Here is a 12,802-nt window from a genome sequence, read left to right as displayed (position 1 = left end):
CATCGCAATGTCTTTACTTGAAAACATCTCGATATTTCAGTGACAGAGGGAGATGATGCGACCCAGACCATCACTATCTGATTGGTTATCGCAGTCTTTACAGTCAAAGCCTATTTCCTGCCACACGGGTATTGTCCTGCATTGTGTGTAAAGAGGGAGAGACTAAAAATCTGTGACAGCACAAAACTGTTTATTACTATTGTGGTAACACATTTTCTTTGATTCAAGTTTTGCAGAGCCAACTAAACCATCAAAAACCCAGTACTGTTGAGCATGCTTTGTAGTAGACCACTCTGGGGGGTTTCAGTGTAACATGAAAATCTTTCATTTTGAGTTTTGTCATTATTTTAACTTTGAACTTATAACCCAATATGAGCCAAATGTGATTTTTTAAACCAATGAGAGGTGTTAAAAGTCTTATCTAATACCATCATTTCACCTCTTTCACACAGTGAAATACCAATAAGGTGTCACATCGGCTGCAGCAGACGGTGGAGAATGGAGAGTGGAGACCCAATTGCAGACAATGGAGACGGAATTGAATAAAAACAAAAATGAGCCTTTATTTCTGGCTGCACAAAAATAAAAAAAAAACAAAAGAAGACTAAGATTAAACTAACAAAACCTAAACTGGGAAAAGCTAAACCGAAAACACTAGGTGCATAAAGAAAAGTACAAAAACCTTAAATGCAAAACCTGACACTTGGGAAACATGAAGAAAGATGAGCAGACAGTTCAACAATAGGCAGCAGAAAACAGAGCACTAAATATACAGAGGATAACGAGGGAATGGGAAACAGGAAGGAATCACAGCTGGAACTAATATGACACAACGAGACAGGGAGGAAGTGTGGTCGCAAATTTTTTAGCCATCATGATAACCTTCTCCCACCAATGATGTGGAGATCCAACTTTTTTAGATCCAATTAAAATTAAGGCACTCAAAAAGATGCTCTGGAAAAGAGTAGAATTCTTGGAACAGAGTTTAATACACTGAATCATATGAACAGCAAGAAAACACATACAGAGTATAGCAAGACGATACATAGCAAAGCAACAACCTTAAGCACAGACAGCAGAGCAACACAGAGATGGACAGAAAGTAGCAGCAGGAAAAAAGAGTGCCGGGGTGTCCTCTGGTCCCCTAATATATAGGGACCAGTATCCCAAAAACAGCAGGTGCAGGTGCATAATGTGTGTGTGTGTGTGTGTGTGTGTGTGTCTGTGTGTGTGTGTGTGTGTGTGTGTGTGTGTGTGTGTGTATTATATCATATGATCCTGATTTCATCATGATGTGTTCAGTATCTCTGTTACAATGTTACTGTTTTGGTTGTGCTGCATGAAAGACATTTTGTGTGTATTAGGGGGGAGTTAGTTACTGGAGCTGGAGAGTGAGTTATGAGTTCAGAATGAGAATGAGTTCAAGAGAGTTCAACAGCATTAATTGCCCTGTTATTGTACAACCTTAATAAACCATGGTGAAGCAAAATGTCTTGTGTGTAAGACTATGTGAAAGTTAAAATATATATGTTCAGTGCAGATAGATATATAGTGTATATAGTTACATAGGTATACATGTCCTCCAAAAATCCACTATCAAAATAAAGCAGGGAACATTAGACACACACTAAGACGTCGGCTTGACACATGACGCGGGGAAGAAACAGACATGGAAACATAACCGACTGGCAAGAAAGAAAGGAAAAACAGAAAACAGACACAGGAGATAAACGAACATGAAGACAAGGGAGACTAGACATGAAAGGTGGAATACAGGGGCGGCACAGTAACAGAACCTAAAGACTAGAAACTACAAAATATAATCAGAGAATAACTGAGGAAACTAGAAATACAAACAACTACACCATGAAAAACACTATATCAAAGAATATTCATAAACCAGAAACATAGACAGGGGGTTGGGAAGCGCATCTGTAACCGGAAGGTCGCCGGTTCGATCCCCGGGCTCTCTGTCCTGGTCATTGTGTCCTTGGGCAAGACACTTCACCTACCGCCTGCTGGTGTTGGCCAGAGGGGCCGATGGCGCGATATGGCAGCCTCGCTTCTGTCAGTCTGCCCCAGGGCAGCTGTGGCTACAACCGTAGCTGCCTCCACCAGTGTGTGAATGTGAGAGTGAATGAATAGTGGTATTGTAAAGCGCTTTGGGTGCCTTGAAAAGCGCTATATAAATCCAATCCATTATTATTATTATTATATAAACACTAGGTCCACAGACACAGGACCGTGACATAAGGTCCACAACAAGTACAAGCCTCAAGATGGCTTTCTAGGCTCCAGTTCTTTTTCTTCATCAAGGATGTGAGAGCTCTTTAATTTTGCACAGAAATATTCTAAAGTGAGAAGTTACATGTCAAGTAGATTTGTGGAGAATAACAGAAAATAATTTTGCATTTGAGAATCCCCACATTGTATAATTATTTATTTTTTATTTAGTTCATTTATAAGAATCCAAATCACAACAACTATCACCTCAAGGCTCTCTGTATTATAAGTGCTTTATATTTACATTAGAGAGAAAACCCCAAGAATTACATGACTCCCTATGAGCACTTGGTGATACTGGGAAGAAAAAACATCCACAGTGTCAGGATCGTGGGTCTTTTGACCCAGCGTTTTGAGTTTTAGTTTATGTTTAAGCCCTTCAGGTTTTCTAAGTTCATTTTTTATCATGCGTAGGTTGTTCTAGTTCTTTGTTATTAGATTCCCCTTGTGTCTTTCACCCCTGTTAAGTCTCCCTTGCCCTTCATGTGTTTCATGTCTGTGTCTTACGTTGTCAAGTTCAGGTTGTCATGTCTGCGTCTTATGTTTCCTGTTTTATTTTGAAAGTCCGGTTTTCATGTCATTGTGTTTGATTTTACATTTCCTGTGCATCGTTATGTTCATCCTTGTCAGCTGTTTCCTCATGTGTCTCGACTTCTCCTGATCACCTCATGTGTGTATTTAAGTGTTTTCTATGTTTCACTGTCAGGTCGTCTGTTTGCGTCCCCATAGTGTTTTGTCATAGTTTACTCAGTGTTCATAGTTTGTCATAGTATTTTCACTGAGTTTCTTAGTCCTTTCGTTTTCTGAGTCTTCACAGTTTTCTTAGTTTTCATAGCTTCATGCTTTTTATTGTGCCAACATCCAAATAAAGGATCGTCTTCCGTTCAGCCAGCAACTCCGCCTTTTAGTGGCTGCTTCTGGGTGCTGTAAACTAAACTTATCGGCGCACCCCGCCGTGACACACAGAATCTTTCTGATTAAGTTGGATCTTATAAATATCATCTAAACATTGTCTACAATAGTGAGATAGACGCAATTAATATGAGAAAACAGATGTCCTTCAGAAGAGACGTCTTTGTTGCATCTTTGCGACTACACTAATGTTGGGACTTACTACTGCCTTTTGGCCACATATGTGAAGAAATTATTTGGACAGATTTGCAAGCTACAAATCCATGATGTGAATTTCCAAGTGTTATATTCAATTGCAATTTGATGAGGTCATTTGAATACAGTGTATTCATTGCTCAAAAAACAGTTTACGATGATCTGAGATTCACGACAGGAGAAAATCGGTACATAGTGGTCAAAACAGCATCTACATTGTCAGCAACTCAGGTAGACTATGGGCTTTAAGTGATGCTTAGTTAGTCCTAAGGCCTTATAGTACCACCAACAGTCAGACGTTGCTGCCATGTAATGAGGGCAAAGAGGAACAAAGGGGAAGGCGTATATACTGCATGTCATGTGAATTTGTATTTTATGTTCTAAAACATTTTGCAGTTAAAATCACACTGTGGGTTACTCTAGATATGTATGTCTAGAGATGTTTATTGCATAAACACATGTTGATCACATTTTGTGTTTATCTAAACTTATTTTATGCATGTTTTTACAATGAACAAAACCTTACACAGACAGAAAAAAAACTAAAGCAAATCAAATACACCTGTTTCAATTTATTTGTTGATTTTCTTCACTGACCCAAATGCAGGAATCAGGAAGCAGAAATAACTGAAAACCCTTGTTAGAGTCCAACCGACAAGAAACAAAAACAACTGGGTAGGGCAGAAGCTAAACAAAACAAAAACTTGGACTCAAGAAAAAAAAACAGACAAACACATATGAGGAATGAGGGACCAGGACAATTTTTACATAAGAGAACATTTTTGAAATGACTAATCAATGACGAGGACAAAGGAAGCAAAACTGAACCTAATGCACAAGTTTCAAGAGACTGCCAAAATAAAACAGAAAGTAACTAACAATAAGATCAGTCTAAGACATGAACTTGACAGAACTAAACAAGGACCACAGAGACAGGACAATGGAGACCAGATAGGCACAAGGAGACAGAAAGACAAAGTAAATTACAAACAGACTAGAAACAGTGGCTATACTACATGGCAAATGAAAGCAACCTACTAGTATTACCAAAGAGCTAGGCCTAAACAAAAATCACAAAAAGCAAACCCCTCCAAAAACTCAAACACTGGGTCAGACGGAAATGACCAGGAATATAGGGGGGTCATTAGTGAGATCAACGCTCTCCAAATCAACGCCAGAAGACGAAGGAGATGGTAATAGACTTCAGGAGGAAGTCTATTACCATCACACCACTGGTGAACATCCAAGGAAAAGACATTGTGACAGTGAACTCTTACGACATTGTGACAGTGAACTCTTACAAGTACCTGGGTGTTCACCTCAACAATAAACTGGACTGGACTACAAATACAGATGTTCTGTATAAAAAGGGCCAGAGTCGACCCCATCCGCCGAGGAGACTGAGGTCCTTCAGAAACTGCAGGACTATGCTAAGGACATTCTGTGACACTGTGGTAGCATCCACCTTTTTCTATGCAGTGGCCTCCTGGGTGAGCGGATGGTGTTAGGTGTGATAGCTGACATAAAAACAGCTAGTGCTGTCATGGGAATGTGAAGGCTGAGGTGAATCAACCACAGCAACTATTAACCCTTTAAAGCCGGTCGGAGCGGGCACGCTCCGTTTTGTGTAACTATTTTTAAATCCCCGTAGAACCAGAACCGTGTAAGCTAGCGCAATAATTTTTTTTGCATATAAAACCAGAGGAGTTATACTTACATCTTATGCCATCATCGTGTCCTAGGTCACGGTTTCCTTCCACATATAGCTTTGCAAATATTGCATAAAAAGCGCTTGCGGGAACAAAAACATGATATTCCAGAAACACGCTTTGCCAATCCGATCAGCTGTTCGTAACACTTCCTACGTTGAAACAGACATCAAAATAAATTTTCTGTTGTTGTAAACTATTTTTTGCAACTTTTTTGTATTTAAAGTTTTGAGAGATAAACCTCTTAAATTTCTCCAAGTAGAAATATGTGTAAAAAAATAAAAAAGCAAAAACGATTTTCAATTTTTTGTAGTTTATTGCACTTTTTTTGCAATTTATGTAGTTACTATGGACTTAATGCATACATATTATTAAAATATGGGCTATAACAGTTGTATTGATGTATAGCAACTTGAAATGCTCGCAAAAATGGCACTACAGCATGTAAAAATATAATATAAGCTCTGGCGGCCTTGGTTCTATGGTAGGTCTTAAAGGGTTAATTTGAAGTAATTCACAATCAGTGTGATGAAATCATCATAATATACTACATCATACCACTCATTTAATAACTCATAATATTATACATAAATAATTAAGACAAACAAGCAGGAAACATCATGTTTTCAGTTTTTATATTAGTTTACTTTTAGATAAAGATTACTATAAACCAGCCCACAGACACTCATAGATACACTTTTACATTTTTCATTTAACTTGAGAATAAACACTTTCTTCAGTTTCCAGTTCATTCTTCTTCTTTCCTCTTGTAGATGTAACTTTCCTTCCAGAGAAGTGTAGAGCAGCATAGTTTAGATCATGTCCACTTTCAGCCTATACAAAATAATAAAAAAAAATTACCTCATAGAATCATTTTAATAAAGTAAAAAAAAAAAGATTTGGTCATAGTACTTACACTGTTGTCCACTGTTTGGCATAAATCACTTTGCCTTGCTTGTGAAGAGCTTTTCTCTATGTTACGGTGACAAAAATAGGAATATTATCTATTTTGTCTGATTTAGAATTTTAAATTAAAGGAGTATTTAGTTTTTCTCACATTAAAGGAAAACTTTAGTGCTCCTACAACAACACTTACTTTTAAATTGTTCGCATGATGCTCTTGGGCTTCGGCAACAGATCAAAATAATATTGACAATCACAGAAATGGCCAAGCAGGCTAATGCTATCACCAGTGCAGAAAATTCAGAACCTCTTCTTTGCTCTAGAAAACCAGAAACAATCAAGAGAAACAATTAGTAATTCTGACAATAATAAGGAATCCTATATCTCATGGTTTATTTTTATAAATAAAATCATACCTATTTGCAATTTAGTTCCTTTTCCAAACAATATCTTCCCACATGTGGCCACAGCACAATAGTAAGTCCCTTCTTCTGAGGAGCTAATACTTTTATTGAATTGATAAACACAACTCTGCTGAGTCGCAGAGCTATTCCCACATTCATGATGTCTGTTTCCATCAGTGTAGATGATGCTAGGATGAGATGGATTTGATCCTTCTCTAAACCAGAACATACTGAGACCTCCGGAACATGTCTTGTTATCAAAATTAGAGAGGAGTGAACAATGAAGAGTGACTGAGCCTCCTGGAGTTGCTATCTTCTTTTGAACAACAGAATATTTCGATGTTTTCTGGGTGTTTCCTGTGTAATATAAATATATTAATAAATGTGATTATAAAATAAACTAAAAGACAAATAGTTTGAGTTTTCAAAAACGACCAAACGTATCTTACATGTAAATGTAATGTTTTCAAAACATGCTCATTCATAAATTATTTTCTGTAGTATTCAATTTTAGCTGCTGAAGCAAACTTTTATAGAAGAATCACATTATTACCTTTTACTAACAAATATGTCGCAGTCCATTTGGTATCTTGGAGCCATGCTGTGAATCCACAGTGATACATTCCCTCGTCCTCTTGTCTTGTCCTCAAAATGGTCAGGTTGGTCAGATTCTTGTCATAATTAACATCCCATTTTGAGTTTTTGAACTCAGGTGCAAAGGCAGGTTCTGCAGAATCCTTCACTGTCCAAATCCTTTGCAGAGAGTCTCCAGGACTCTGCTTGTACCAGTCGACTCTACGCCTGTACTCGGTCTTAGGCAGGTCACACAGCAAAGTTGCAGGTTCACCGAGTTGAACTGTAGTTACTGGAATAAGTGTGTCTAATTTAAAACAAAACAAAATCTAAACCATTAAGTCACAATAATACAGGAAACCACCATGCTAACAGCATACATGTATGGAAAAAACATCCAGAATATAAAAACACTTACATGCTTGATGAATAGCAAGCAGTGCGACCCATATCACAATCATCTTGGCAACATTGCTTTTTAGGGAGCTTGTAGGTATTTCAGTCAGTGTAGGAGGTATTTTAGCACAAACCTTTTATGTCACATGTGTCAGATGAATCTGATTGGTTATCACAGAATATAGATTCAAGGGCACTTCCTGTCACATTGCTCTCTTCCAGGCTTCTGAGGGCTAAATCATCTCTTCCTTGTTCATTTGCACATTATTTCATTGATGAAGTAAATTTCTTTCCCAAAAAATGTTAGGCGCTCATTTATAGTTATTTTAGTTTCCCTATCCAATATTCATGTTCTGCTTTAATCTGTCAGCAAATTTTCCAAATGATTTTACTAGTCTTTTGTTCCCGCTACTGTCAATTTTCATTTAAGTGTTTCTGAATTCATTTAATTGATTATTTCCACTTGCAAAGACAAAAAGAATAAAAAGAATAAAAAGGAAATACAAAAAAATCAAAGTTTGCTTTCACTTATAGATTACCATAGTTTTCATTTCCTGCGTGGGTAACTTTATTCAGCAAAACTAGGTTAAGTCATGACGTCAGCTCAAGTTGACAATTGTACAATAATAAAAACATCTTAGAAAGTTCGTTTTCTAGGTTTATCTGGGTTTAGGTGCTCTGCCTTACCTAAAAGTGAAAACACTTAGATAAATGTTGCATGCATTTATGTATACAGCCATTAGAAGTTCCTGAATTCTAAAACTTAACTTGGTCTTAACTACAGCTTGTACAAATTACTTAGTGCCATTTTCTGATGACAGATCGTTTATTGAATCTCAGAGCTTCTTAGTGGGCTAAACATATTTCCAGCAAGAGATATCCTGCTATTTGGTTTTCTTGCAATTCACTATGGAAGTGTGAAAACTGCAGTGGACAAAAAAAAAGTAGCATATTTATGGTTTGTGGTTTACAAATCACAAAAAGATAAAATACTTCACATATTCTAATCATTGATTCGAGACTAGGGAGGAGACACAAACCCAGCCTAAGATGGTCACATGCTAGTTTACTCTTAGTCTACTCCCAATGCCGGAAAAATGGATGGGCTGCATCAAGAAGGGCACCTGGTGTTACAACGTTACCAAATAAAATAAAATGTGGACAAATTAACATAATTGACATAAAATGTCTCTTTTTCAGAAATTTCTGTAGAAGATACTAAAACAACAAGAACTTTTTATGTCATTTAGTTGTTTATCGATTAGCTAATTACTTCACAGTCACTGGTGTAGTGTGAAGGGCCATGATGGAGCAGAAGTTCACATTTTGCAAGGCTTTAGCATGGGCCAGATAGATGTCTGTGCTGTGTCGATGCTGGGGCCCTGGGCAAGATAGCGTACAGATGCAGAGACTCACTGGTCCTCACGTTGGGTGCTTTGTTTTTTACTTTTTCTACGTGTATATGTGTGGGTGTTTTTTATTACTATACATCGATTAGATTCTACTTACAGTCGTCAGGACCTTCTGAGTTTGGGATTACGCTGTGCAAGGAACATTACATCAGACTATCACCACTTCCACGGCATTCCGGAGGACATAACAAGAACTCCAGGGTCGCCATGGTTGGTTCTTCCCAAAGAGGAAAGAAAGGAGGCAAAAGTGTGGCTGCAGGGTTAGCCCGCTAGCACGGCTAAAGAAACAACCATTTAAGCTTACAAGTATCTTCCTCTCCAACGTCGGATCCATAAACAACAAAATAGATGAACTTAGATTACAGACTGCAGTCAACAAGTGTGTGCGGTACAGCAGCATTGTACTACTCACAGAGACTTGGCTGCAGCCATAATTCCGGACTCGGCTATTGAGCTAGCAGGCCGTATGGTCCATGGTCACAACTAGAATGCTGCTGCAGGGCTGGGGGTGGTCTGCTTGTCTCCACCCTGGGGAAAAGGGTAACATCTCCTGGGTCTAGGTGCAATTTCTTCCTCTGGGGGTGAGGGTACCTGGATGTGGGGTATAGAGTGTGTTTGGGGAGTTTGACTGGGTGTACAATGTCCATTTGTGTCTGTCTTTACGTTTGGTGAGTGCTGAGTATTTGTATATGTGTGCACGAGCGTGGGAATGAACGTTTGTGTCTGTGTGTGCCTCTTTGTCTGTGTCTATATGTCAGGTCGGATCTCAGACTCCACCTCTCTGGGAACATCTCAGGCCCTCCAAAGTATAGAGGCCTATCCCCCCTCACCACACTTCCTGCCGGTGGCTGATGCCCTCAGGTGTCGGTGCATTGGTGGTTCTTGGTGCCAGGGGCTGGGCCCTCAGGTATGTACCGGCTCACTCCCGGTGGCTGCATGGTGGGGTCTGGCACCCGTGGCTCGGTCGGGCCTCTCCCGGGGTGTGGGGGGCCGTCAGGCCTTCGGCCTCTGGCTCGGTTCACTCTGGCACAGCTGGCTACCGGCAGAGCCCGCGGGCATGCCACTGCAGCCTCCTCTGACGTCTGCTCGGTGGCTGCTAGGTGACCCCTCGCCTGGAGCTCTCCTCAGCTCTTCCCAGGAGGGTGGTACGGATGCCCCTCCGATGGTCATCCTTGGGCTCTCGCACTCTGGGGTCTCTGGACGTCAGGGTCCTGGAACTCCTCCATGCCTGCTTCATGCCCTGGGCTATGGGGCTATGGATCCCCACACGCTCTAGCAGATCATTACGTGGAGAAACCTTTTGAATACAAGCGCTCTGATCCACACAGGTGTACACAGACACAAACTACACCTTTGTTGGCTGCTACCTCAAAGCACATTGTGCGCTGTCGGTCCTGCGTGCTGCACAACAACATTCAATATTTAGTATTTACTGTTATTTACTGTTAGCTAGATTAATGTGATGGTGCTGTGTTTATTATGTTGCTCTCTCTTTTCTTTTCTTTTTTTCTCTCAACAGGTGATCTGGGAGATTTTTTTTCATTTTAAGGGTCCTTTCTCACTGTTCCCCTTCCCCTCTGTTTTACTGTTCCGTCATCTTTCTTTCTCCCTTTCCTATCCCCCAGCCATGTCTGTCCCGTCTGTAACAACTGAAAATAAAATAAAATAAACTATAACAACAAAGGTCGATCAAATGGACCAAAACAGCAAGGCCGTGATGATCCACTTGGCATAGTCAATCCATTGGGTATCTTTGTTAGCTTTCAGACATCAATTCTGATGGCTAAAAAACCAAACGGGACAGGCAAAAACCCAGAAAAACATGTGAGCTGACATACTGCATCTCTGTATGTGTTAGGTGTGGCTGTGTGCAGGCAGGAATAGGACCCAAGGTGCAGACTCCGGAGACAGACGTGAACTCAAAAAGGCTTTAATTTGGTACTCAAAAATATAACATAACTGAAAAAACTCAAAACAAACTTAAACCAGAGGAATGACAGAACACACAGCTAAGAAAACGGTAGATCGCGACACAGACACTAAGAAACACAGGGCTTAAATACACAGAGGGAGCAATCAGGAAATGAGTAACAAGAGGGAAACACAGCTGGGGCAAATCAGAACTGACGAGACCAAAGAAGCGTAAACTGAACACACTGAGAAAAGACGGAGACCTTCAAAGTAAAACAGGAAACACATAACACAGACTGAACAAAGACACAGACTCACATGCAGGCACTACAAAGGGAACAGAGACGTGGGATCAGGGCAGACACAAACACTGACTGAACACGGGGATATAGGAACTTAAGATACACATAGACGCGAACTAGACAAGGGGATGCAGGTGATAGGGGAGACAGGGCAACTAAAGAAGACAGAGACCTAAGCCATAAGACAGAACTCAAAGAAACCAAAAACTAGACAGTATAAATAATATCATAAACTCAAAAACCCTGGGTCGATGACCCAGGCATCCTAACAGTACCCCCCCCTTAAGGGCTGGCTTCCAGACAGCCCAAACCAAAACATCAAAATCAAAAAAACAAAAACAACCCAACCAGGGTGGGCGGCGGGGGAAACAGGATGGAGGGCTCGAAACAAAACAAGGAGCCAAAACAAAAAAAGAAAGAACAAACAACAGAGCCTGGAAAGCAACAGAAGAAAACACAGGAACAAAGTCCAAAACAACAGCACCAAGGCCCAGGCATAGTCCAAAAGCAAACAAACAAAAGAGCTCACGAAAAGCGCAGAGGCCCAGGCAATAGTCTCAAAAAAGTTCAAGGGGCCGGCCCGGAGGCTGACGGCACAACAGTCCAAACCCGGGAAGTTCAGGGGGGCGGCCCGGAGGCTGATGGTCCAAGAGCCCAGAAAACAGTTCAGGAGGCCGGCCAGGCGGGAGGCACCGACGGCGACCGAGCAGATCAGGAGGCCGGCCGGGCGGGAGGCACCGACGGCGACGTAGTTCAGGGGGCCGTCCATGACGGCAATGACGTCCAGTCATCGGTTGGACAGGACGTGCAGGACGAGCAGGCCGGACAGGACGAGCAGGACGAGCTACAGAGGCTGAGGTCGGATCAGGGAGAGCTGCAGACTCGGGGGCCGGACCAGGCGGAGCTGCAGACTCGGGGGCCGGACCAGGCGGAGCTGCAGACTCGGAGGCCGGACCAGGCGGTGGAGCCAGTGGTGGCTGAACGGCCTCGCCAGAACCATCAGCAGACACTAGGACGTGCTGGCTGGGTCCTCCCGGACCCCCAGCTGACGAGGCACGAGGCTGAACGGGCCCCTCGGACCCTCCAACGGAGACAGGTGGCTGAACAGGCCCCTCGGACCCTCCAGCGGAGACAGGTGGCTGAACGGGCCCCTCGGATCCTCCAGCAGGAAGAGACGGCTGAAGCGATTCCTCGGACCCTCCAGCGGAGACAGGAGGCTGAACGGGCCCCTCGGACCCTCCAGCGGAGACGGGTGGCTGAACGGGCCCCTCGGACCCTCCAGCGGAGACAGGTGGCTGAACGGGCCCCTCGGACCCTCCAGCGGAGACAGGTGGCTGAGCAGGTGACTGAGCCGATAGGTGAGCTAATGTCTGAGCTATGGAGAGAAGTTTAAGTTGTATTGACTGTTGTAACGATGGCAGTAATGGCGGGTGAGGTGGTGGATTAGCAGACGGTTGGACTAGGTTGTCTGAGCCTACGGATCCTACAGAAAACTGCTGGACGGGCTCACCTGAGCCTCCAGCGAGGTCAGAAACAGGTGCAAGTACCTGCCGGACACCAGCCACTCCCACCCGAGGAGAAGGTACGGGTGCAGGAGCTAACTGGTTCCCGGTCATCCTCACCCTGGGAGCCGGGACAGGCACAGTCAACGGCTGGGCAGCTGCAGTCCCCACCCGAGGAGCTGGTACGGGTGCAGCGACAGGCAGAGGCTCAGCCAGCCTAGACACCCGAGCAGGGACCAGCTGGACCTCAGCCTCCCTCACCTGAAGCACTGAAACAGGTGCAGGGGCAGGCCTGAGCTG

General features: G+C 42.5%; 1 protein-coding gene across 1 annotated transcript; it reads right to left on the bottom strand.

Moving 5' to 3' along the window:
- Positions 1–5,776: 5,776 nt before the first annotated feature.
- On the bottom strand, positions 5,777–7,455 carry LOC113028552 (uncharacterized). Its single transcript, XM_026178930.1, has 6 exons — positions 7,398–7,455; positions 6,960–7,286; positions 6,419–6,763; positions 6,196–6,321; positions 6,016–6,071; positions 5,777–5,933 (listed from the first exon to the last, which is right to left on the bottom strand). Exons 1-6 carry the CDS (start codon positions 7,438–7,440, stop codon positions 5,808–5,810), a joined length of 1,023 nt encoding a protein of 340 aa, XP_026034715.1. The 5' UTR covers positions 7,441–7,455; the 3' UTR covers positions 5,777–5,807.
- Between the last annotated feature and the right edge of the window lie 5,347 nt (positions 7,456–12,802).

This window comes from Astatotilapia calliptera, chromosome 2 (assembly GCF_900246225.1).
Source record: "Astatotilapia calliptera chromosome 2, fAstCal1.2, whole genome shotgun sequence".
NCBI classification, from domain to species: Eukaryota; Metazoa; Chordata; class Actinopteri; order Cichliformes; family Cichlidae; genus Astatotilapia; species Astatotilapia calliptera.
Note: the sequence above shows the minus strand (reverse complement) of the source record. Positions and strands in the feature narration are given on the sequence as shown.